The sequence below is a fragment of the Branchiostoma floridae genome, chromosome 9, assembly GCF_000003815.2.
Source record: "Branchiostoma floridae strain S238N-H82 chromosome 9, Bfl_VNyyK, whole genome shotgun sequence".
NCBI lineage: Eukaryota > Metazoa > Chordata > Leptocardii > Amphioxiformes > Branchiostomatidae > Branchiostoma > Branchiostoma floridae.
This window is the reverse complement of record NC_049987.1, coordinates 21,466,450-21,494,227: the sequence shown is the minus strand read 5'-3', so window position 1 is coordinate 21,494,227 and position 27,778 is coordinate 21,466,450. Positions and strand designations below refer to the sequence as shown.

General features: G+C 40.5%; 2 protein-coding genes across 2 annotated transcripts; one reads left to right on the top strand and one right to left on the bottom strand.

Annotated features, from left to right (window-relative positions):
* On the top strand, window positions 1-27,778 carry LOC118423571 (UBX domain-containing protein 11-like). The gene is made up of 15 exons (XM_035831776.1): window positions 1-362; window positions 3,642-3,679; window positions 8,199-8,345; window positions 16,624-16,773; window positions 21,482-21,564; window positions 22,320-22,506; window positions 22,916-22,933; window positions 23,355-23,485; window positions 23,881-23,970; window positions 24,388-24,465; window positions 24,843-25,023; window positions 25,626-25,729; window positions 26,293-26,360; window positions 26,755-26,898; window positions 27,270-27,778. Exons 1-15 carry the CDS (start codon window positions 298-300, stop codon window positions 27,400-27,402), a joined length of 1,617 nt encoding a protein of 538 aa, XP_035687669.1. The 5' UTR covers window positions 1-297; the 3' UTR covers window positions 27,403-27,778.
* Window positions 8,368-10,949, bottom strand: LOC118423570 (E3 ubiquitin-protein ligase TRIM71-like). Its single transcript, XM_035831775.1, has one exon. The coding sequence runs from the start codon at window positions 10,732-10,734 to the stop codon at window positions 8,902-8,904; it is 1,833 nt and encodes a 610-aa protein (XP_035687668.1). The 5' UTR covers window positions 10,735-10,949; the 3' UTR covers window positions 8,368-8,901.

The following is a 27,778-nucleotide window of genomic DNA, read 5'->3' as shown; positions in this document are numbered from 1 at the left end:
TGATTGGTCAAATGTCTGACGCGCAGCGCATGTGTGAAAACGTCATCCAACATGGCGGCACAAGCAACAAATTTTGAAAAGATTTTGCCGAATGTAACAGTTTTTCGGCATTTATCGTAATGTTAGGCTACAGTTTCCTTGAATTTTGGCGTCACATTGTCCATAGTAAATCCCTCATGTAATTTGTACCAATTCGAGGGAAGTTAAACGCCAGAGAACATAAAAAATCGAGCAAGTTTCACTCGCCAAAATCTTGACATGGAGAGTTGCTGAGCAACGCGTAAACTTGTGCCAAAAATGAGTTCTCCAATGTCGTCCCTCGGCCGGGGGAAGAAACCTCCACTGCAGGGAGGAAGACCAGGGTAAGAATGGTAGTTTTGATAGCTACAGACCTGTATTTACTGTATTAGAAGTTCATAACAGGACTCCATATAAGTCATATAAAAGTGATGGGGGGGGGGGAATATTGTCTTAAACATAAAAATACCAAATATGTCACTTGTTGCTATAACAGTGATGATGTATACAGGTGACAATGAATAAATTTATGCATTCTTCAACACACACAGGAATAAAAAGAATGGGTATGAACCGTATGATTCCTACAAAGGATCATTGCATGTTAAATTCGTGGTCCAAGCATATGAAATTCATACAACAAAATTAACGAATAATATAAAATTATAATGTCCGATTCTGGTATAAAAACACTTCATGCCAGACCAAAGAACAACGTCGTCATTGTGGTGAATTGCAAGTTTGTCTTTTGTTCCCATTCCACCCCCATTACCTGTTCTGCATTCTTCACATATTCTAAAGCCTTTGTTCATTATGCAAGCATAAAAGGAAGTGTATCCACCACTTCCTGATCTGCTTAGAAAGTTGCTAATTAATGAGATGGAGTGAGTAATGTATAATGGTGAAGATAATAGGATTTGCTCGGAGCTTAATATGTGTCGAGTCTACTTTGCTTAGTAATTAGTCACTACTAGACTACATGCATGGGTTTCTGGAACAATAGTAAAAAGTAGCCGGTCAGCCTAAACACCACAAACGACCACAAACGACTCTAATGAGCAGTGTACATGTGGCAACGACATTATGTGACGCACTGGAGACAATGTTTATACATTTAGGAATTTAAAAAACGCAACAACTCCTACGTATTCACAAGTTATTTCGAGTTAGTCCGCTAGTTTCAAGATCGAAGGAATTCTTGGCCGCCATGTTGGATCGTCCGTGCGAGGAGCCTTCATGGGGCAGTTCTCGATACCTTCCTCGGCTCCATAGATGACAGGGTGATAAAACTATGGAATCTGTTGGTTCATAGATTATAGCAGACTGCAATACTTTCATTGTCAACTTATAAAACTTGTAAACTGTTTTTCAGCCTCAAATGCAAGCAAGCACGATCCAACATGGGGGTCAAGAATTTCTTTAATCTTGAAACTGGACTAGCTCGAAATAACTGGTGAATACGAAGGACTTTCTGCGTTTTCTTATATTTATAAATGTATAAACAATGTCTCCAGAGCGTACACAAGGTCATTGTCCCATATACTCGGCATATTAGAGTTGTTTGTGGTTGTTTGTAGTCATTTGTGGTGTTTAGGCAGACCCAAAAGTAGCCAAAATTGACTGAATTACATCTATATGCCAGAGGAGTTTAGTTGGCCATTTTGATTTTGTGACGGATGTTGCAAACTATCATGGATGCTCATCTGTGTTGCAAGGACATTACTGTATATGAGATAACGTCCTTGGTGTTGGTATTAAGAATCTAAACTTTATTCCAGTTCCAACACAAAAGTGCACACAGATCAAATTTTCAATGACCTTCTTCCTGAATGTGAAAGGCCATGTTATAAAAAGTAGTACTGTACAGATCTAGAATGCAGGCAACGTGCATGGAGTTGATGTGAGTGAGTAGTTGACTTGGCCCAGCCTAATCTTCCACTGCAGGTGGCAGAATGGGCCATTTGTCAAGCTCAGCTCCCTGCCAGGCTGAGGAATCACTTTACAGCCCTCAAACTACCCACCTGCAATCTGCAGTTAGCAGTGAGGAACTCAAATGAAGACAGAAGTATCCATTAACTGTTATCTGTAATTTTGCAGATGAAGAAGATCAAAAGCTCAATGCAGCATTTTGTCAAAGTTTGAAAATAAATTACCTTTGTTTTTCCCCTGGCAAACTTCATGATAATGTTTCCCAGTTTGAACAGTTTCTGAACATAAATGTATTTTTTGGTTTATTGCAAGGAGGTTCCTTTTTTCAACCTCCTTGGTTATTGGAAGCAAAGTTGCTGCCATCTTTCTAATAGCCTGTAGTATTTCATTGAATGAAGGTTTGACATCCAGGCGATAAGATATATATACAAGGTAACATTTCCTCAAGCAACTTGATAAAATTTGGAAACGGTCAGACGTTTCATACAGTGACTGACGGCACATAGTGGATGCTGTCTGAAACAACTGACTGTTTCCAAACTTTATCCAGGTGCTTGAGTAACTGTTACAGGTAACTTTGCTTAGCCTGTAATATTGCAAGCGACAGATAAGAATCATTTTATGTCCTGATGTTTCTACTTCACTGCACAGCAGAGTTCTTAGTGCTTCTACTGAGTGGAAATAACTTGAAAAGAAATAACTATGGAACTTTTCATTGCAGTTTGTGTCAATATAGTCTGTCTTATTGGCAATCTAGCTTATATTGGTGTGATAACTTTAAGCTGGTGACTATTATGCCAAATGGCAGTTATACCAGCAAGCCAATTCAGATTCAGAAATGGGGCTTCACTCATCTGATATATCTCTCATTGCAGCTGAAATGCTTTCTTCATTGTGTGTGCTTAGATTTCACCTGCTTTTATTTTCATACAACATAGATGTATCAAGGATGTTATATAAGATTATAACGTCCTTGGATACATGCAGTTAGTTTACTTTTTGTTCATTACAAGTAGTCACTCTTCCAATCCTTCCAAGGTTATGCCAGTTCTGGCTCATTGAGTTCTTTTAACATTTGCACCTTGTCTAATCTTCATAGTAATCAGCAGAGGCGTGAAAACAGTGATTTAGAGTTCGTTATCTGGCACAGTCAGTGAAGCAAACAGCATTAGAATTAGATTTGCGTGTACAAAGTAACGGTTGTTTGCAGGGCATATTAGGGCTGTTAGCACACTGCTGATTAGGTTAAAGGACAAATAAGAGGTTCCACTTGAAGTCTGTTTTGTTAAGTACTTTTTGTAAACAGCACTTCAGGCTTTTTAGAGGCTTGTTGTTTTTTCAGTAGTAAGTGTGTTCTTTTTTAGAATGTATGGCAAGCAAAATGCAAGTGCATACTTGGACTTTGTACATTTCATTGGATATTTTAGATATATTGTTAATTGTTATTGAATCTCCGCCATTTATTCTATTTAGACAAGTTACCAAAGTAACTTCACGTTTTGTTCATGTTGCAGTTTTTTGTTAAGAAACCAATCTACTACCACTACTACTACTCAGGCCAAGAATATTGAATAAGCTATTACATCAAATGAAGAAATTTACATCCATTGAGTTGAGACATACGTTTCTGTTGGTAGATTTTTCTGTAACAGTTTGCTTTATGCATGACATTGTGTTTTTGTGTTTGTTTACAGACAGAGACCTGTACCCTTCAGACATCCTGAATATACCAGTAAGTATGACAAGACTGGACCATACCAATTCATTTTCTTGGTTTGTGGACCATCTAATGTGAAAATATAGCAACCATTCATCTTAACAGTAGAAGCCACCTGGTCATTTGGCCTACGTGCACAGAAAGTTTTCAAAAATTCTTTCACAATTTTTAAAATGTTAATCCTGTTTACATACAAACAAGCAATAAACGAAAAATGAAATGCATTACTCGTTCTAGTCTGTGTAACGCAAACTCCGCTATCCGGAGCTTGTAGCCTCCTCCCCGCGGGCGCCGCAATGTAGGACAGGCCTGAGAAGCGTGATTAAATCAGGCTATACTCGTTCAAGCGGTTAGAGTAGAACAAGCGAACCTCCCTGTCTTGGGTGAAAATCCCACCTTGTACCAGGCACATCTTCAGACATGTACAGATAACTCAGACTAATGTCTTGAGGAGAAAATAGAAGGGAGGACGATGGTGACTAATGTTTGGACTTTGGAGCATGCTGGAATCTTATCATGACCTTCAGCTTCATGACCTTCAGCTTCAGGGAATCTAAGGCCACACGAAGATACTTTCTTTGCTCTTTAGGAAATGACTACCAAATGGCAGCAAAAACATTAAACCAAAGTTTAAAGAGACTATTTGCATGTTGGAGAGTATAGATTCAGGGAGTGAATGTATATCAGAGGTTCCCCTCTCAAACCTCTATATTATTAATCTCCTTTTCTTGCCTTATTATTGCGAAGAAGGTTATGGTTTCGATGTTGTGTGTGTGTGTGTGTGTGTGTGTGTGTGTGTGTGTGTGTGTGTGTGTGTGTGTGTGTGTGTTTAACATAACTCTAGATATGGATGTGTCTGTAAGATAGGTGGATAGGGTTCTGTAAAACAAAGGTCAAGTTGGATTATGGGCTCCCTATCATTTTTTTATGGTACTGCAGTGGAACTTCTGGTTTTGATATCTCGTGCTCTGGTTTTTACATCAAGGTATTGTCTACTCAATCTAGAGCCTGCGATCTAAGGACGCTTCTGGCCTTATCTTTTCCCAGTGACTAATCATTGAGTCTTGTCAGGGGAATGTGCTGGCCCACCCTGATAATAAGTAGCTGATATCCTGTGCAGAGGGGGGAGGTTGGGAATGACAGGAATGTGCCTGTCATGTGAGGTATTGGGTGATGGTAACATGTTACCCAGGGCACAAAATACCTCATGATTTAAACCAGTTTTTGTAGGGATTTTGTGGTTTAAGGGACAAGTTTCACAGTTGGATGTGGTTATGATTAAACAACCAAGGCCTTGGCCGGCCACTCATGCGATAAGCATTTTTTTGGCTGGTATGGCACTAGCCTTATTTTTTTTTATTTATTTAAAGCCATCATCCAAACATCTTTGATTAGAAATGTTTGGTATGATTATCAAAATAGAAGAGAAATTTTCTTCAAACCACAGAATCTGATGTTTAGGACGCATGAAAATTTGTATTGACCAGTGGTTTGATACAATGCTGAAGAAGTATGATCTCCTTATTAGTGTGCACTCAATTTTATATTCTGTCCATATTCCTAATCTCCTTCAAGATCATGGAGATCATAACAATAAATGTGCTTGGAGAAAAAAAAACACAATGTAGACAATGAAAATTTATTCATTTAATCTATTTCTTCTCAAGACAACTGGGTAGCCCCTACAACATACACTATGTATGAAAGTTGATATCCAAGAGGGTGCAGTATATACATTGTACATAACAATTGAGACATGTAACAGTCTGGTAAAGAAAAGCGTCAATTCGATGACTTTGGAACAAATACAATCCGATTATGGCAAAACAAATTTGTTGGCTGTAACTCTAAGCTTTTTAAGCTACCTAAATATTATTTAGGTAGCTAAACCAGATTCCAAAAAAGATGATTTTGGCAAACCAAAAGAATGAAGTTCCCATGATAAATGATCAAGCTGATCCAGTGTTGATAAGCTGATGAACCCACCTAGTGCTGGCGGCAGACAAGGTCGGAGGGTCTGACTCACCAGATAGTACTGATATTTACCGTGGCCGACTGGGACAAAATGATTCTAACACTTCCGAGCCTAATTCTAAACGTCACGAAGCAGATTCCAACACTTCTCAGCCCAGTTCCAAACAACGCGGCAGATTCCAACACTTCCGAGCCCAGTTCCAATCGTGCCGCGGCAGGGTTTTCCAAGCGTGCCGCGGCAGATTCCAACACTTCCGAGCCCAGTTCCAAACTTGCCGAGGCAGGGTTTTCCAAGCGTGCCGCGGCAGATTCCAACACTTCAGAGCCCAGTTCCAATGACAATCGTGCCGCGGCAGGGTTTTCCAAACGTGCCGCGGCAGATTCCAACACTTCCGAGCCCAGTTTCAAACGTCCCGAGGCAGGGTTTTCAAGCGTGCCGCGGCAGATTCCAACACTTCCGAGCCCAGTTTCAAACGTCCCGAGGCAGGGTTTTCAAGCGTGCCGCGGCAGATTCCAACACTTCCGAGCCCAGTTCCAAACGTGCCGAGGCAGGGTTTTCAAGCGTGCCGCGGCAGATTCCAACACTTACGAGCCCCACGCTCGTACCCAGCGCCGTGAAGAAGCCATAGGTTTAGATTGTCACAATTCTCCTACAGCTGAACAAAATAAAGTCTACGAAATACACAGTTGTCATCTTATTTAATGTTGTGTGTGTCTCAACTTTGGTCTCAACTACCTTTATAGTAAATCGTAAGTTGTGTGCGCGCGCCACTATTAAATGTTCAGTTTATCAGGGCCAAAACAAGACGAGACGCAAGTTAACTATTTTAGGGATCAAAATGTTGCTACAATGGCGATACTTTAATATAAAGGGAGCTTTAGAATGTACCTGATTTTGTGACGCCGTGAGGGCGTAAAAATTACCCCTCTACATTGCCGGGAGGGGAGTTAGTCACGGAAGGGAGTTTGGCACAGGAGCGCGTTTGGCCTTCTCCACTTTTCAGTTCGCTTGTGCTGAACAGTTGGTGTTAATTATTATTTCAGCATCCTAAGTCCTATCTCAATAAAGTACTGAAAAAAAAACCCTATGAGAGAGCATCACATTCAGGTCCGTGCGGCCGGTGCCAAGTCCTTATGATAGACTTACTAAAAACTCGTGGCCAACTTGAATTCATATCATCGCCAAGTTTCCAAAGACAAAACAGGTCTGTTCGTTTGGAGTATTAAATAACACAACACAGAAACCAAATCCTGACGAAAGAAATGTAGTCTAGAAATCGCCCCCCTCCCGGTACCGGTACAACTTGCAACTTCTTAGTACTGACGACAAAATCAATTACAAGTGACCATACGTGGAATGTACGGTAACGCCTTGGTTGGTAAGGTAAACATGAACACATCAACGTAATGATGCGTTAAAAAACATGGTGTTATATTCGTTAGGTGGAAATACTTCGTGCCATCTTGCTGGATCTGTGTCTTTCGCGTATCAGTTGTACTTATATGTTCCGACGTGTATGTCTACTTTTCTCTCTGTAAGTTGTTTTTTTATTTCCTTGTATGTATATGTGAAACTGGGCCCTATTGAAAACCAGTTTATCGAGGCTGAATAGGCTACCCAGGTGTTTGAAAATAAACAAACAAACAAACAAGCAGCATGTGATAGCCGAGCTGTGACCCTTGACCCATAAGATAAGGGACCATCCACTATACAGTGAGCCGTGGTTTCGGGAGCCCAAAGTCCAGTTCACCCTGCCTCGGCACGATTGGAACTGGGCTCGGAAGTGTTGGAATCTGCCGCGGCACGCTTGGAAAACCCTGCCTCGGCACGTTCGGAACTGGGCTCAGAAGTGTTGGAATCTGCCGCGGCACGCTTGGAAAACCCTGCCGCGGCACGATTGGAACTGGGCTCGGAAGTGTTGGAATCTGCCGCGGCACGCTTGGAAAACCCTGCCGCGGCACGATTGGAACTGGGCTCGGAAGTGTTGGAATCTGCCGCGTTGTTTGGAACTGGGCTGAGAAGTGTTGGAATCTGCCTCGTGACGTTTAGAATTAGGCTCGGAAGTGTTAGAATCATTTTGTCCCAGTCGGCCACGGTAGATATTGATTTACATTAAGGGGGACCGGAAATTACAATGTGTGATTCGTTTTGTCTCTTATGATTATACGGCCCAAGGACAGATACATGTAAAGTAGAAGGAAACTTTATTCTCTGAAAACTCTAAATGTAAGACTATTCTACAGTCTATTGGAAGTCTTGCATGGTACAATGTACATGTACATGTATATTCAGTTTGGTTACAATTCAGACAAACTCTGTATTTACCTGGTACAGGTTTCACAATGGACTCGGTTCATGCCAACAACATGAAAATTTTTAAGGGTGAACCACCTCAAGCATAATATTGTTAAAGAACCCACCACACTTTCTTAAATTTCTTTAGTATCCTACAATTCCTGCTTTATACAATATATGACACAATTCAGATACATCAGTTCATCATGTCTAACAAGATGTCCAACTATTATACATTGGTTATAATAAAGTGCCTTATTTCAGATGATGAGGAGTCGATGTTCCAGGAGATATTTGGAGACTCACCCTCCTCCAGCATCAGTAACTCCCCCAAGACGCGCAGCCCCTTCGCCTCAGTAGGAGCCAGCCCAAGACACAGCCCTAAAGGAGGCAAGAACACACCTGGCCCAGGTACATATCTGACTATAGCATTGTCCAATCTCTAGTACCAAATAATGATATCTTAATCACTCAATACTATAGTAATGTGATAAAGCATATGGCAACTAATATCATTTACTATACATGACAACAGGAATACAAGAATATACAGTCCTTATACTTACTTGTAACTGTAAGTTGTACAGTCTCTGGTGGAATTCTAATGCACGTACATATACTTCGTTTGAGTGTCCTATTTTAATGTCCTGGAAAACATGTTGGCTTGCATGCTGGTTTTAATTTTAGCACTATTTTATTTTGCTGTCAACTTTCTTGTCCAACTTAACTCTTCTTTTTTTGTATTCATGTACCATTGATATTCTTAAAAAACTTAGCTTCAATTCCACTTAGTGGTGTGTGTTCATTGACATTTTCATCATCATCATCATGGGCTAGTTGCCTGGACCAGGTCCACTCCAGACGTCCCATAGCGTTCTTTAAATCCTCGGCCCGCAACCCCACATCTTGAAGTAGTTGGTCTGTGTATGTCAGTCATTTTAACATTTTCAAATTGCAACAGTCATCTTTACTCTGGCTTAGAAGGAGTGAAAACTGTTACTGTGTGGTTTGAATAGTCAGTCACCACCACCTGTCCCTGTGGTGCCACAGCAACATCCTTTGGATCCTCTATGTCTGTAGTGATGTGTTTCAGGAATCTTCCTGTCTTGTCAAACATCTCCACTCGGCTGTTGTTTCTGTCTGCCACGATGATGTTCCCTGACTCGTCCGTACAGATGCCACATGGACGATTCAGCTGACCTTCACCACTTCCCCTACATCCAAACTTGAACTGAAACTCTCCGTCATCGTTGAACACGTAGATACAGTGATTATCATAATCTGACACAAGAATGTTCCCTTCCTCATCAACAGTGATGTGCTGTGGGTACTTCATCCCCTGCTGCTGACCTAAAACTCCCTGTAGTTTTCCATCTGGTTTGTACACCTGTACTAAACCATGCCGCTTGGACCTGTCTCCAGTGGTTAGTGTAAAAAGGATGTGCTTTCTTCTGTTGTCCACAGCAACTCCTCTTATCCACCCTGTCCTTTGTAGGTCAATCTTGCTCTCTCTCTCTCCGTCCTTTGTAAACAAATAGCCCGAATATCTAAACTGCAAAGCAAAGGATGCATCACATTTTGTCCTGCCCACCATCCACAGGAACACCGGCTCAACATAAAAGACATCATCCTCCCTAGGGACATCTGCCAACTGTGACATTGCCACATTATCTGGGTTCATCTTCTGTTCATCTGATGACACAGTTGTTTGAAACTGATCGACATATCCACCCTGCAGGGTGAAGACTTGGATTCTCTGGTTCCAAAAGTCTGCTACAAAAATCCGTCCTTTAATTACAGTGACACCACTTGGATTGTCAAACTTCCCAGTTTCCTCTCCCCTTCCACCAAATGTCATCCTCTGATACAGATGCTCTTCCTTCACTTGGTTACTGTTGAGATGATCTTTGCACTCTGCTGCACTGTTACTAGATGTAGGTGCTGGTAGGATTGGCAAAGATAGTGACGCAAGGGTGTCTGTGGGCTGAAAGACAGCAGGCTGGGTTTGTACAGAAGTTGGTGCTGCTTTGTCTCTGTACTTTCCCACCATCTTTTCCAGAATGTTTTCCTGATTAAGAAAATGGACCCCTCCCTGCTCCATTTCTTGTTCTGCTTGATCACAGATTGCAGAAAGTTCATTGACATCTGCCAAAACTCTGATCCTTTCCTTCTGTATTGTGTCCAAGTTTTTCCTGTGGTTCTGTTCCACTTCGGACAACAATTTGTTGTAGGTCTGAATGATTCTGTTGTCGGTCTGCTGTTTCTGTTCATTCAGTGTTTTCTCTTTGTCTCTTAGATCTCTGATGAAGCTGCAGTAACTTTCCAGAATGTTCCTCCCCTCGCTGATCAAGGCCTGGACTGTTGATCTTCTTTCCTTTGCAGCTTTCTTCATGGTTGTCGTACGATGGTCGTCATGAGTCCCCTCTAAACACTGTACACAAACTGGCACCTGACATTCTGTACAGTACACTTTGAGGACTTCAAAGGGATGCAGGCTGCACCTGTTACCAGATGGGGGTTGATCCCTTGTTCCCTCTGTCTGGTTTTTCAGTCTCTCACACATGTTGGCCACAATACAACTGGCAGGTAGACCTATAACCCCTTTGGATGGCAGCCTCACTTGCAGACGACATGTTGGACACTCTAAGGTCTTTTTTTTTCCTGCAAGCTGTTGTAGACACTCCTGGCAGAAGGTGTGCTGACAGGGCAGCACCTTGGGCCTGGTGAACAGCTCCAGGCAGATGATGCAGGACAGTTCTTCGCGGATTTGCTCCCCCAGACTTGACGATGTACCCGCCATTTTGTTGTACCCATCAAGTTTGTGATGCCAGCCTTCTATGGTAACAGTGCTGTCTGCCAACCTAGTTACCTATGCAGGTCTACTGCTCTTTGTTTACAAAAATCAAATTTCAGACTTCCACTGACAGTGTTGGCAAAGATCCAACATGTTTCATGGCCATTCTAAAGGTCAATTTTGTTGTTCCTTCAAGCTTACCCTCTTTTGAATGCTGATGCATCTACAGGCACATTCCAGATTAAATTCCTGACAATATCCAGGCAGCTGCTGCAGAAGGACAGTTCCTCACAAAGTTGTTCCAGCATACATGAAAAACATGATGAGAATGAAGTCTGCCATGTCATTCTAGTTATTGTAGAGTGCCTTCCATCAGATGAATATGGACTTGGTTGTGCTCCCCAAAACTTGACAGTACAGCCGCCATTGTGTTGTCCCTAATCGAGCTTGTGACATCAGGTCTCTATGGTAACAGTGCTCTCTGCTAACCTAGTTATACATGCATGTCTTCTGCTCTTTGTTAAACAGATCAGATTTCTGACTTCAGCTGACAGTGTTGGCAAATGTCCAACTTGTTTCAGGGCCTATACAAAAGCACAACAGGTTTGTTGACTTATTTCCAGCTTGTCCAACTGTGAATGCCAGAGTGTCTCCCTTTACAATCCACAGCTAGAGAAAATTCTGGACAATGACTGGAGCCCTTTTTCATTGTTAGTGTTATAAAGCCATGCGTATATCTACACATGTCGTGCCTGTGATTACCAGGCCTGCACAAATTTGCCATCACATCTCGCATGCTCATTGACAGTCAAACCTTCAAGAAATTCTTCAAGCAAAACACATTTATTTCGAAATGTATACTAAATGGTAGCTTATATTGTTCGGGTTTGTATTTATATCACCTGCAAAATCACTGTATTTTCTGTAGTTTAATGCGTTCAATATCTCATGAAAGGTATTTACAGAAGAAACAAAAAAGTACATTGTCTTATACAATTATAATAGTACAAATTTTGTTTTGACAATGTACCTTAAAAGTAGATACTATTGTTTTAACATGGTAATAATAATGTAATACTAATATGTGAATATGGCCTTTATCACTACTGGTTCCATGTACTGTACATTTATTGATATTCGAGCAAAAGGGAAAGATTCAAAAGTCATCTTATTTAGGTTCTGCATCGGAAGGAGTGAAAATGGTGACAGTGTGAGTGGCAACATCTGTTACAACAACCTGTCCTTGTGTTCCCATGGCAACAGCCTTTGGATCTTCTATGTCTGTAGTGATGTGCTTGAGGAATCTTCCTGTCTTGTCAAACATCTCCACTCGGCTATTTCCACTGTCAGCCACAATGATGTTCCCAGACTTGTCTGTACAGATGCCACGAGGATGCTTCAGCTGACCTTCAACACTTCCCTCACCTCCAAACTTGAACAGAAACTGCCCATCATCGTTGAACACATAGATACAGTGGTTGTCATAATCTGACACAAGAATGCTCCCTTCCTCATCCACAGTGATATGCTGTGGGTACTTCATCCCTTGCTGCTGACCAACAACTCTGACTAGTTTTCCATCTGGCCTGAACACCTGGACTTCACCGTTTCGTTGTGGCCAGTCTCCAGTGGATTGTGTAATGAGGATGTTGTTCTTTTTGGTGTCTATAGCAACTCCTCTTATCCACCCTGTTCTCTGTAGGTTAATGTTCCTCAATGCATTATACTGTCCATATTTGTTAATACTGAATTGCACAGCAAAGTTATCATCAGGTTTCATCCTCCCCACCACCCATGGGTTGCCCTCTCCATCCATGACCACACTTTCTGGGGTCATCTTATTGCTTGAAGTTGTGTATGCAGAGAAATCCTGAACATTCAGTCTTTGCTGAGTGAAGAACTGGATTCTCTGGTTCCAAAAGTCAGCTATAAATATAATCCCTTTATCTGACACAGTAACACCACTTGGACAATCAAATTGCAATGCTTGTGATCCCCTTTCACCAAATGTCACCCTCTCATACCCGTGCTCTCCCTGCCCTTGGTTTCTATGGTGGTGACCCGTATAAAGAGCTGCACCATCTCTTGACATACATGTACATGTAGGTGTTACTGGAATTGATACAGATGGAAGAGACTGGACCATCTCATGTCCCAAAACTGGTACTGGGGTGTCTGTGGGCTGAAAGACAGCAGGTTGGGTTTGTACAGGAGTTGGTGCTGCTTTGTCTCTGTACTTTCCTAGAACCCTAACCAAAATTGCTTCCTGATTAAGGAACTCGACAGTTCCCTGCTCCATTTCTTGTTCTGCTCGATCACAGACAGCAGACAGTTCACTGACATCTGCCAAGACTCTGATTCTTTCCTTCTGTATTGTGTCTAAGTTTTTCCTGTGGTTTTTGTCTACTTCAGACAGAAACGTGTTGTAGGCCTGAATGATGCTGCTTGTCTGCTGTTTCTGTTCATTCAGGGTTTTCTCTTTCTCTCGTAGATCTTTGATGAAGCTGCAGCAACTTTCCAGAATGTTCCTCCCCTCACTGATCAAGGCCTGGACTGTAAATCTCCTTTCCTGTGCAGCTTTTTTGATGGTTGTTGTACCATGATTGTCATGAGTCCCCTCTAAACACTGTTCGCACACTGGCATCTGGCATTGTTTACAGTACAGTTTTAACTCCTCAGAGGAATGAAAGATGCACCTGTTTCCAGACTGTGGTTGTTCGTTTGTTTCCTTCACTTTTGCCTGGTTGTGCAGTCTCTCACACATATTGGCCATAATGCAGCTGTCAGGCAAACCTGTAACCCCTTCAGATGGTAGCTCGACCTGAAGACGGCAGTTTTGGCACTGAAAGGTACCTTCCCCTCCTGTGAGTTCTTGTAGGCAGTCCTGACAGAAGGTGTGCTGACAGGGCAGCAACTTGGGCCTGGTGAACAGCTCCAGGCAGATGCTGCAGGACAGTTCTTCTCGGATTTGCTCCCCCAGAGTTGACGATGCAGCCGCCATTTTGCTTTCCTTTTCAAACTTGTGACGTCAGCTCTTTATGGTCACAGTTCCGCTTGCCAGTCGAGTTATACATGCATGTCTGCTGCTCTTGTTTACACAAATCATGATCAGATATTTGACTGTTCCTGACAGTGTTGGCAAATGCCCAACAAAATAAACCATGATAACACTTTTGTTCACTCCTTTCAAGCTTGTCCTCCCTTGAATGCTGATTTGTCTATCATAGTATGTGTACATTCCTCAAAGCAAATTCCTGACAATAACTGCAGTCCTTTGTTGCTGTTGTTGTTGTTGTGTTCTGAAGCTCTATAAGGATGCATATTTTACAATTTCAAACGTCTGCAAACCAGTGACTGCCTGCATCTTTGGCAATGACCTATTCAAGAAAATAAGTTTTCAGGTCTTGAATAGATGATAATTCATATATTGGAGATTTTGTATCCCTTCGAGCTCCACATTTTTCTTTACAATTTTGTCTGGACTATCTGTTTTATAGTAAACAAGACTTTTGTGTGGTCTCCTACAACTAAAGTAGTGCTCAAAATACTTTTTTCAGCCAGGTTTCCCGGGCAGCAACCTGAATCAAGTTCCAGGTTGTGCCATGATCAACATTTCAGGTTGCCCCACTTCCAAGTTATTACTTTCTTCAAATCAGCTACTTATCCATTATTTTTTCTTCCAACTACTTGTGTTATATCTTATCAAAAAGATAAGTACAAAGCTTATGTACAAAGGTGAGGGAAAAGCGGTGTTCTAGCTGGAAAATTTCAGGTTGCGCACTGCGCTACCTTGCTAAAAGTTAAGGTCTCATTGATGTATTACTCCGCGAGTGGACACCCTAAAAGAGATCCGAGCCAAAAATGAACGGCTGCACGGACGCATGTTTTTAGCGGTGAGAAATTCCCTTTTAGCCAGCGGAACTGATCTCAAAAGTTAGATTGGTGAAAGCTTATTTGTAACTGAAGAAATTAGCAGGTAAAGTTTTGCAGCCGCGCGCTAGGTCGGAGGTACACAGTCGTGGGTTCTGAGTGGTGCGGTTGTACAATAGCAGCGAAAAAGTGCCTTTTGTGGGGATTGACTAATCGTAGTTTGTAACTGCTATAAAAAAAGTTCCTACGTATAGTTTACATTGGCAATTTTTTCCCACGATATAGGGTAAATGTGCTCGACATAGAATGAAAAATCTGCTGAAATTTCACGCAGCTTCATTATGAACGCGCCCATTTAAACCACGAATTATAACATAGAAGTCTATGGAAAGAAGAAACTCATCAATGAGACCTTAAATAAAAATGAAAAATATTCATAAAAAATCAAGGAATAGCACTAGAGCAAAAATTTGAAAAGGGTTTATAACCGGGCGCCACCCCGCATTTCTTGGCTGCAGGTTACGCCATGTACCTATTTCCGTTACCATGGTAACGGACGGGTCTACATTTCCAAGGGGCGTTACTATTGTTATTTTTCTTGTATCACACTCTACTGGATATAGAAGCTATTTGAAAGAGGACTAGGGTTCTAAAGCTATCTTTTTTGATGCAAACTGCATCCAAGTTATTTTTTGCAATCGCCGCCTTCTCTCGAACGCCCCTCCAACACCCCCCCCCCAAAACCCGGGCTAGGCGACACCTATAAAAGGCCAATCAGAAAGGCTCAGTTCGGCTTGCCCGCCTCTGGTATAAGGGAGCTTGAAACGCAGCTAACATCAATTTCTAGTCGTTAAGCTCTGTTTAGACTTTATGATCTATAGTACCTTCACCCGATCCTCTATAGAACCGTTTATTTTACGTAGAAAGATCCGGATGAATCTCGTCGTGCCTGTCGTGCTGATATCCCTTACACGACTATTCTCTGAGATATATTCCAATTAAACAAAGACAAAGTCACAAAGAGAACACTACTTAGTCAAACTCATACACAGACTGATCTAATGAGTCTTTGCGACACGTCAAAAGCGTCAGTCTCGACGCCTTTGCACTTTGTCCCGAACATTGGCCTTTGTCCGCCGCTAGGTGGCGCTTTCATGCCTATCATGATCTCGTACTTAATTACCTCCCAGAGGCTAATTCATTAACGTAAGACACCCAAACTTTCAGAGATGATGAAGAAAACGACATTCTTTCCTTTGATAGATTTTTTCAATAATACATTAAACTTAAGGTCTCATTGATGTATTACTCCGCGAGTGGACACCCTAAAAGAGATCCGAGCCAAAAATGAACGGCTGCACGGACGCATGTTTTTAGCGGTGAGAAATTCCCTTTTAGCCAGCGGAACTGATCTCAAAAGTTAGATTGGTGAAAGCTTATTTGTAACTGAAGAAATTAGCAGGTAAAGTTTTGCAGCCGCGCGCTAGGTCGGAGGTACACAGTCGTGGGTTCTGAGTGGTGCGGTTGTACAATAGCAGCGAAAAAGTGCCTTTTGTGGGGATTGACTAATCGTAGTTTGTAACTGCTATAAAAAAAGTTCCTACGTATAGTTTACATTGGCAATTTTTTCCCACGATATAGGGTAAATGTGCTCGACATAGAATGAAAAATCTGCTGAAATTTCACGCAGCTTCATTATGAACGCGCCCATTTAAACCACGAATTATAACATAGAAGTCTATGGAAAGAAGAAACTCATCAATGAGACCTTAAGCTGTGTCAAGCAAAGTGTGGTTGCGTTTGCAATTGGGTATTTTTTATGTACTTCTAAAGATACACAAAAGGTAGACACTGTACTGTGATGTTAACATAGTAATAACAGCCAAGTTATATCAATTTTGCCTCACCTGTTTGTGGTGTGGTTTCTAAGATCTAATCATTCTCTTATGTACTTTTAAGATACCAAATTGCATACTGTAGGTGCTATTTTTAAGCCCAGTCTAACCCACAGCATTTCTCCCCCAGGCCCCACAGACCATGAGCTGATGTCCACCATGATGAAGAGAATCGCCCAGCTGGAGAGCAGAGTCACCCACTACAGCAAGGAGGTCATCGAGAAAGACAAGAAAATCAAGGTCTTGGAGGAGAAGACCAAACTTCTCACTAAAGCAAAAGGTATACAGCTGGGTGCTTTGTGCAGCAATGCCTCCTGTTGGTTGTAATGAGTATTGCAACATTTGCAACAGGTGGCAGATTATACCAGTCGCTGTAAATGTCAGAAAACACCAGAAAGTTGGTACATGTACTTTCATTGGCAAATATCTTTATATATAACTGCAGACATTCTAGCAAAATTGAGATATCTTAATTGAATTCTGCTTTCAATGGCATCATTAAACTTTGATAAAATACTATACATCCACTTACAAGTTCAAATGTAGGGTTAGTAACTTTGTGCTCTTTAAGTGAACTAAAATTTAAGGCATGGTGTTAATCTAATGACATAAGATATCTTGGAAGTGGCAAGTGTTGCGGTGTAATTTATTTATTTGTTTGCATCAGGCCCATGGCCCATATAATCTGTTCGACAGAAAAGGCTGTCACAAACTTCACAGAGTTATTGTTAGATGTAGCAAAGAAGTCTTTGAAAACAAAGCCAAATAGACAAACAAAGAAACCCGCACAAAGCGGTAAGAAAAACAAAGTTTGGTTTGATCAATGCTGCTGGTCTTCACGCCAACGTTTAAAAAGACTGTCACTGGCATTGAAAAAAGAACCCTGTCTAAAAGAAATTAGATGCAAATATTTCACAGCTTTGCGTGATTACAAGAAACTCATCAAACAGCGTAAACAGAAGTACAATTCCGACCTTCTAGCAAAATTGGAAGAATTTAACAAAAACAATCCAAAGGAATTTTGGTCACTTTTGAAATACTTAGACAAAGAAATCAATGGAAAACACAACACAAATTCTTGCGATCCCTATATTACTTCTGAAGAATGGATACACCACTTTACAAGTCTAAATAAATTGATAAACGACAACAGTTTTGATACTGTCTTCGAAAAAACGGTCACTGAATACCTTAGTCAGTTAGATGACCATACCCCAAACCCCTTAGATTTCCCATTCACTCCAGTGGAAGTTTTAAATGGTTTAAAATCACTAAAAACGGCAAAAGCTTCCGGTATCGACTCAATCTCAAATGAAATGTTAAAGTTTGGTGCAAAACATCTATGTCAACCTTTAGTGAGTCTTTTCAATACTATACTTGATAAAGGTACCTTTCCTTCAAACTGGAATACAAGTATTCTTACGCCAATACACAAATCAGGAGATAAATGTAATGCAGACAACTACCGAGGAATAGCGATCTCTAGTTGTCTATCCAAATTATTCACACTCATCCTAAACAACAGGTTACAAAACTTTGCAGAAAAAAACAAACTCCTAGATGATACCCAGTTTGGGTTCCGGAAAAGATGTAGAACCTCAGACAATATTTTTATCCTAAAATCTCTAATAGACAAATACACAAAGAAAAAAGGCGGGAAACTGTTTGTATGCTTTATTGACATGAGAAAGGCATTTGACAGTGTTTGGCGAGATGGGCTATTCTATAAGTTGCATCAAAGTGGGATTGGAGGAAATTTCTTCAGAATTATAAAATCCATGTATAATGATGTGAATTATGCAGTTAGATTAGATAATGGATTGTCAAACTCTTTTCCTTCCGTATGCGGAGTACGACAGGGATGTAATCTCAGTCCTTTATTATTTAATTTATTCATCAATGATATATCTGAATGCTTTGATCCCACAAAATGTGATCCTGCAGTCCTAACCTCAAAATCTCTAAATTGTTTATCCTGGGCAGACGATCTCGCTCTGATTTCGTCGTCAAAACAAGGGCTACAGCATTGTATTGACTGCCTAGAAAACTATTGTAAGAAATGGAAGCTATCTGTCAATGTCTCAAAAACCAAGGTAGTTGTTTTTGGCAAAGGTTCCAGCAAGAATAACAAAGACAAATTTTTTATTTATGGCAAAAATATAGAAATCACTGACAGCTATACGTACCTCGGCATTCCTTTCACATCTTCCGGAAAATTCCAAACCGCCAGGAAATATTTGAAAACCAAAGCAATGAGAGCACTTTTCAAACTCAAGGCTCTTTTACTCTCTAACAAGGACATTTCAATCCATCTCGGAAAAAATCTATTCGACAAATTCGTAAGACCCATCTTTATGTACTGTTCAGAAATCACGTGCTTTGACCGTTTTTCTAAAAGTATAAGAATCATTGTATCACATACCAATAACACCTGTGAATCTTCCTCAAAGGTTTTATCTACCTTACTTAAAAAACTTGATATCCAAGATAACTTTCCAGCTACCATTCGAAAAACCACATCTTCTGCATTAAATAGTACTTATGTTGTATATTTTGAAAGGGATACAGATAAAGAAACACTATTGCGTCATGCCAATAGCCAAATTTTACATGAGAACGGCTTCCAAATTATAAACCTAGACTCAAATCAACAAATTCCAGAATTTGACATCATTGACATGCGCTTCCAAAAATTCCTGTTAGGCATTCATGCCAAAGCCTCAAACGATGGTGTCAGGGGAGAATTAGGAACCTTCCCAGCTACCTGTATGATTGATGCAGAAATACAACTTGTAAAATATTGGCATCGTTTAGTTAATTTGCCAGAAGATGCTCTTCTTCGTGAGGCATACAATACTGTTTTACTCGGGGAACATGATTGGATTGTCCACGTAAAAAATACCCTCAATTACCAAGGCTTTGGACATATATGGCTGAACCCGAGGTCATACCACATAGATACAATCACCACTCAGCTACGACAACGTTTACAAGATATATACGTGCAAAATTGGCATTCATCTATTCGGAACAATTCCAAACTCTCCTCTCTTACTACATTGAACAAGCATTACAAGCAAGAAAATTACATTTCAACCATAAAGAGCCTTGACGTTCGTAGGGCAATCACACAACTCCGAATTGGCTGTCACAAATTAAATATAGAAACCGGGAGATTCCAAAAAATCCCTATCGACCAGAGGGTTTGTCCATTCTGTCCAGAGCTAATTGAAGACGAATATCACTTTATGGTTGTATGTCCCAAATATTCTGGTATACGAAATTCTCTGTACACAAAGTTGTCATCATATACACAAGGATTTATCTCAATGGACCTGAAGTGCAAATTCAAATACATCATGACATGTGACAATCCCTGCATGACAGATATAGGAAAATATATCAAAGAAGGTTTAGACATTAGAAATTCCTCCGATGATTGTAACAGCCTCCAATGATTGTAAGAAACTTATCCCATACTACAACTCCTGTGTAAGTTAGATAAGCGTTAAATTATAGAACTGTAGTTATGTAGATGCCATACTTTGTACCCCGTACAATTGTTGTGCAATAAAGCTATTATATAATTATAAGCAGACACAGTACAAGGATTAAAAACTACACTTACAAATAATTAACTGTTATTTACATAGTGTCGCTAGAAGGTGCTATGGCGAAAGCCGTCCGAGTGTACAAGCAATTGGATTATGTCATTGTCAGACGACAGCAAGCGTGTAGCGAATGAATGGGTGACCTTGCAGCACCTTGCGTCAAACATGTCGGTCAGATTGTTCACAAACAAACAACTGTTCTGACATTTGGTCCTCTATTAGCATAGCCAGGAAAGTTGTACCTGTCTGTGAAAGGCGAGGACCTACATGAAATCTCTGGTTTCTGTGACTTTGTCACAGGTTTGACCATGGAACAGTTGCTTTGGCTGAGGTTGAAGAAATCCCTCAGACATTAATCTGCTTCCTACATCTTTATTTTTAAAACTTACAGAACTGTACTTGTTGCCTGTTGTCCATGTAGTTTGTAAATTGTGATATTGAACTGTATTTACAGCATAATATATATGTTCACCTAACATTTCAAAAGACATTGGAACTTCAGAAAATGTCTTTAACATTAATGATTAGCCTTGTATTTCAACTTATTATTGAATGTGTAGTTTAGTTTATACTGTTATGATTGCCTAGACATTTTGCTATGAATGGAAAACGTTTTCTAAATTTCTGATGTCTTTTTACATAAACTTCATCCATTTGTGATATAGTAGAAATATTGTTTAAAAAGTGTACTAAACTCTGTTGTTGTTGTTTTCGTTATCAGATGTGTTATGATATCTATGCAAAAAGGGTACAAATATCAAGAAAAATACTTTTGATGGACGTATTGTTTTTAAGTGTAGATGGTCCTTATCTATCATAGACAGTGAATACACTCATGTCTATGTAAAACAGAGGACAAACATCAAGATGATACACTCAATGGAAGTTTTAAGTTGACTGCAGCTCAAGAAATGCCTCAGTCATTTTCCTGCTTCCTACACAACTGTCAGGATAAGTTTGATAATAGATATAGGATGTCTGGATAGGTTTTCACTGCTTTGTATTGTTCTAGGGGGGGATATATGTTCTGTGTTTTGTCTTTGAAGAATAGAAATACATGTAAATCATATCATTATTCTGTGTGATATGATTTAGCTACTGGGCACATGTAACTTTGAATCATCTAAAAATCCGGAATGCAATGAATACCGACAGTCCAACTACGAATTATGCATCAAATATGCAGATCTTAAAATTAGATATTTTTGTAGTGAAAAAAGTTCCTTTGAATAGGTGTTAGATATTGGAAGGTACCTGATGTACATAATTTTACATTATTATATTAGTACTAAGAGTTTCTAACTAAGGACAATAGACACTCAGGCATTTCGATTGCATATCCGTCATGACTTTTTGTCGTATTGTTTGCCATCCCAGATGCCAGTAAAGACAGCCCGAGTCGTGTACAGGAGCTCGAGAGGAAATGTTTACTCCTACAGCAGCAGGTGTACGAGATGGAGGTAAACAAACAGGCTTGTTGTTGTTGTTGTTGTTATTTAGATGTTTGTGGGTAAGGAAATTCAGACCAATCACAGAAATACATGGAGTTGGCATTCGTGTCATTGAATACAGCCAAAGCTCTATACTTTCAGGTATTTTGTATAGTTTCGTTTAAATTCATTTGAAGGTACCCAACCTTTTCTGCACCAGAGCAGATATTTGTTAGATCCATCATTTCATTGCATCTAAGTGCATCTTTTTAACCAATCCTTTAAGAGCAACTGATTACATTGCCCCTATCCACATAAAATCAAAACTACCCATAGATTCATGTTGATGAAGGTTAGACATACAGCTCATAAGTTAATATTAAATAAGTAACTTGATATGATTTTGGAACCCCTCAGATGTTTCAGGTAGCATCCACCACCTTTCCTCACAAGCAGAGTAACTATTATTTGGCATCTCAAGATATTTATTTGGCATGAAAGCTCATCTTTGTTGGTATAATCCATATTGAAGTTTTTAACTGCCCGCCTCAGTGACCAGAACTGACACGCGGTGAAGATGATGATGATGAACTGTCATTCAACACAAGCAAATTGCTCAGACACCTTGAATTTTCAGTCGTACATCCATTAACCTTCATCAGGAGTGGTGTTTCAATTACTCTGAGCACGTGACCAAGGGACGCGTCACTCGAGTAAAGAATAGTAGATGCCTGTGTATTTATTTGTTTTGTTTGACTGGTTGTGACTGTTCTGGTCTCCTGCAGACGTTCCTGGCAGACTACGGGATGGTGTGGGTGGGCGAGGAGACCCGCTCTGACTCCAGTGTGTACGTGGAGCTGGGGGGAGAGCTGGAGGAGGATGGAGATGGGGAGCAGCAGGAGGAGGAGGAGGCTGGACCGGAGGAGAGGATAGATCAGGCTACAGTCGGCACAAACACCATGTGGAAGCCTGGTTAGTCTATATATCAAGTGTATCACGAAAACTTGTATTAGTTCTTGACCTTCTCTCAACTACCTAACCCTGTAATTGATGCAAACTTGGCGCTAAATGGCTACCCTCGGGAGGGAGAATGTTAACTCAGGAACACACACCTCACTTTGCAAAAATATTTGAAAGCTTTCTTGTTTTATGCTTCGATATTACTTGAATATGAATCAACTTGCTGTGACACTTAATTTTCAGGCTAGTTATGGAGTACTGACATGTGTACATGCTTGTTGGTTTGGCTTGGCTTTGATATCTGTGGTGCTAAGGTTGCTTGTGGCTTTTTGCTCTGTCCCCTGGCTTTGCGGCTTGTCTTACTTGCCTTTTTACCCTCGTGTTTGACCCCTGCTCTCATTTTCCTGCTTGCCTGGATCAGCTGCGTCCTATCGCACCGGTAAGTCAGACTTTTACTCCAACAAGATCTCACATTTCACATCTCACATCCTTTAACCACTCATTGACAAGCTATTCTATATATGGAAATGACAAGTTTTATTAATGTCTCCCAGTACAGCACTCACAGGATAGCATTACATGTTCAACATTATCAACTCTATAATCAGTAATATTTGACCATTAAAAGATGCCTAACAATTGGCTATGGTATCTACAGAGTAATCCTATGTCATATTTTAATCATGATGTAACCCCAGTTGATAGCATGGCAGAATGAGATTCCTGCATGATCATGAGTGAATGTCCATGCCTGTTCTGTACTCTTCTTTGTTTTGCCTGGCTGCTTGATTAATTAGCTGCAAGTCCCTTCAGAAACTCAAACGTTTCTCTGTAATAACTGAACCTTTCTATTGGTTTAGGTACTTCAGTGGTGTCATCAGACTTTCAGGTGGACTTCAACACCCTGATAGAGAACATTAAGGACCTGAATGTGTTAGCAGGGGAGGGGGAACAGAAAATCGTCAAGACATCAGAGGGAGCCACACTCCAGGTGAAGAACACAGCTTTGAATTCTTACTTACCTCCAATAATTTAAAAGTAATTTGGCAAGAATTTATGTTTTCACCCTTTCAGTAATATGATTGATTGATATATCAGTTTGTAAACAGTATGAAATCAGCAAATCATGATAGATAACCAATAAAGCATTTGAATGGATGAAAAAGGTCTAAATGTGGTAGGCCATAATTTCTTGGTGCCAGGTGTGCCATTGATTAGCAGCACTAAGGATGATTGGCAAAGTTACATCTATATTTTGGGATTGGCAGAAACAGACACACAGTCAGACACAGACAAGCCAGAAGCAATACTTCACTATGTAGAAATTAAAAGTGTGTGACATGTACTAGATATTATGGGATTAACATTCGTTGACTCCTGTTCCAGAGAGCAGACTTCATCCCCCTGACCCTGTATGCTAATGGTATCTTCCTGTTCAACGGACCATTCAGACCCATGTCTGAACCCTCCACACAGGTGTGTAGTAATTGTTGGTGGTTTTTATTAACTTCTACTTTAAAAAATTGTACTGTTGATATTGGCGTGCATTGATTACATGCTGGAAGTAGAGGAAAATCTTCAAGTACATATTTCCTCTTTGGAAATGGTCAGACGTTTCAGATAGCATCCACTATCTTTCGTTAGTCACTGACGTAAAATAGTGGATGCTATCTGAAACATCGAACCATTTCTAAAATCATATTATCCAGTTGCTTGTCAGTAACTGCTTTTTGCCGTATCTTATTACCTGAATGTCTAATCTTCATAGACATACATAATTCCTATTTGTAACAATTGAATGTCTAAAAGTTATTTATCACAAACTTTTCAATCAGATATTCTTGTAAGAATGACAATAAGCATCTTTAACTATCCAGTTTTCTTGATTTTCAGCTGTTTCTACAAGACATTATGGATGGCTACTTCCCCTCAGAACTCCAGACCAGGTTTCCAGATGGTGTTCCTTTTACTGTGAGTAGCAGAAACACTTTGACTTCAGGTTTTTTTGTTGTCACTAGCATGAGTTTTACCTTACCTTAGACCTTAGATCCTCCCGCAATACTGTTGCATTGGTCAACACGATGAGCGTACTTTCTGAATAGGGTGCAGTCTCGTGCTGTATTGCCATGACTTCCATTTTGTTCATACCCATTTCCTTTCTGTCATTTTTAGTTTTAGTAGGCTGAAAAATAATCTACTAGTTTTTCACTGTACATTGAGAAGTTCTCTGCATTACTGAATACACAAAATTGTAACAGTTTTCTGTTATTTAGACCTGGTCATTCTACTAGAAAATTCTTATCAAAGATGATTTGCTCCATTTTGAAATTATTCTATAATTATTTCAGGTTTCAGACAAAAGAGACACAGTTTTCAAGGACAAAAGATGGAAGGAGGAGTTCCCTGGGTCGGGCCACGTGTTGGGCGGGAATACCAAACCCTCTCGCTTGTTGCCTAGCAACCTTAGAGGCAGGGAGGAGCATAGCTGGGGGATTGACGCTGGGCTGAGGGAGACTAGCGAGGCACCAGGTCAGTTGGCTGGTCGTTTCTCTCTGCCTTACAAGGGAATACTCTGTTGTCCAGGGGGGCCTCCAAGACCTGTCCTTCTGTCTTGGGACAGAAATTTGCTTGTTTGGACGGACAAACATTTTGCCCCTTCTGTCCCTAATATCTGAACATAAGTACATAAAATTGATGAAAATGTGTTTTCATATTAAGCTTTAAATAACTGATTTTACAAGGAAAATCAACAACATTTAGCTCCCAAACAATGAATGGGATGGAAAAAAACTGAAGCCAGCGACAGCCCTGTGACAAAAAAAGTTTGTGTTTCAAGCATTAATATCTAACTGACAATCTAACTGACAAGGGTTGTTCCTCTACAGGAGTAAGACAATAGTTATAAATATATTCCATCCCTAAATATGTATTCAATTGGTCACATCATAGACGGCTCTATTATATGATCAGTGACAGTACCTTTACTAATTGCAGTTTTGCTCCCTTTTTTCTGAAGTTTGCCATTAGTGATATCTCATCTGTTGTACGGTTGCAAATTACAAATTGAATGTAGAAATGCATAACACAAACTGAGGAACTTTATCTAACATAAGTTGCTTTTCTTTCCACAGTTCCCATGATGAGTGTTGACCAGTTCCTAAACAAGGTGCCGTCTTCTGTCATCAAAGGTGGCCGGGTTATTGACATCAGAGCATCTCTTGGAGAGACACTCAAGGTAAGTATTATTGCCTGGTTTATGAGCTACAGTCAATCCTGTACAAATGATCACCTCTATATACAGACAACCTTGCTAATGTCACCACTTTTAGGTGTACCTTTAGATCGTTTTTCCCCATTAACAAGAGCATCAAGATCCTGTCTGCACCTGTGACCACCAATACTGTACTGTATTGGGCCACTGAGAAATCATCTTTGGCAGTTTTAACTGTATGCAGCAAAATGGGTATTTCTAGTCTGGCAACTTAGAAAGTTAGTAATGATAATGATGATGAAGTTAGAAAGTTATTGTTCTTACAACTTTGACTGTTTAAGCCCCCTTGACAAATCAAGAATTTAGCTTGGCCAAGTTGTCAGCGAGCTCTAAATTACAAGGAGCCATGACCCTGATGCCAACGAACAAATGGCAGAGTTTCTTCGTCGGCATCAGGGTCATGCCTCCTCATAATTTAGAGCTCGCTGAGAACTCGGCCGAGCTAAATTCTTGATTTGTAAAGGGGGCTTTAAAGTGTAGAGAACATTTGTGACATTCTTGATGAGATGACCCCTTGGTTTTTGTAGGGCGGCAGTGGTGACCGGTCCAGCGTGACAGTGATTGACACTCCTGTTGCCAAGGAGATGAAGGAAAGGTGGGTGGAGCTATGACTTCCATATATGGTTAGCTACTGCAAAATATATTAGTCATCCACTGGAAGAGACATTAAGCCTTCAGTTCCATGTATGAGGGAGCTCAGGTGTTAAACCATTGTATATTAAAGAACCCAACACACTGTCAATAGGCCTCTACCTGGGATGCTGGGATAAGGTGCATGTCATGGCACAATACATCACACTATCAGCTATCAAGAAAGCATTTCACTTTGCAAAGCAGCCTGCTTTTTATTGTTGTGTGCTCCAGAGAGTGCTTACGTGGATTTTGCTTCTCTTGATTCAATTTCATGCGGTATGTCTCAAGGAAGTTTTCCATGAAATTAAGACATTACATGAGCCAGTGATCACCTTACTATCTCGTATCCTCTTCAGGTTAGAGAAGTCTGAGGCAGAACGACCTCCCTCGGCCAGAGACATCACAACCTTGAGAATCAAGGCAGGGGAGCAGAACTTCATCTTAAAGATGCGGTTCTCAGACACTATAGGTGACGTAAGACGTCAGTTAGAACACTACAGGTGAGGCAGATATATATCATTAATTCTTATTCTTCTGCTAGACGTGTAAAGACTCCTCTTGCATCAGTACCATAGAAGTTATACTGAATGTCCTCCTCCACTATTTTTCTATGTCCTTTCCTTATGTTACTAGGACAGGAGAAGGACCCTTTCTGTTCTTGCTAGCCCTTTATGATAGCCAATGACTATAGCTAGGCAACTCTGGCTGCAGGTCAGACATCCCAAATGAATAGATAATCATCCTAGGCAACTTTTCACAATGTATTATTTTATATTTCTCTATGCCAGTACATTAAGCAAGTATGTTCAATCTGAATACTACAGTACTACATGCTGTGCTCCACATGTATTCTGTCATGTCTTGTTTCCAGACCTGCTGGATCAGGGGACTATGAGCTGCTGACGACCTTCCCTAACAAGGTGTACCGGGACAACACAGCCAGTCTGCACTCCTGTGGGCTCACACCTAATGCTGCGTTACACATCAGGACAAGGAAAACATAGAACACTCCTGTGGGCTCACACCTAACGCTGCGTTACACATCAGGACAAGGAAATCATAGAACACTCCTGTGTTCTCACACCTGATGCTGCATTACACATCAGGACAAGGAAATCATAGAACACTCCTGTGTTCTCACACCTAATGCTGCATTACACATCAAGCCAAGGAAAACATAGAACACTCTGGTCTCACTCCCAATGCTGCGTTACACTTCAGGGCAAGGAAAACATAGAACCTAATACATGTACTATATATAATGGTCAGACTGGCTTTGTCTACTATGTACTCACTTGACTGTCCACATGTGCCTTCTTGTGTTTTCTGTGCCTTCACAAATATGTCTCGTATCAGGCCAAGGAAAACAGAGAATCTTAC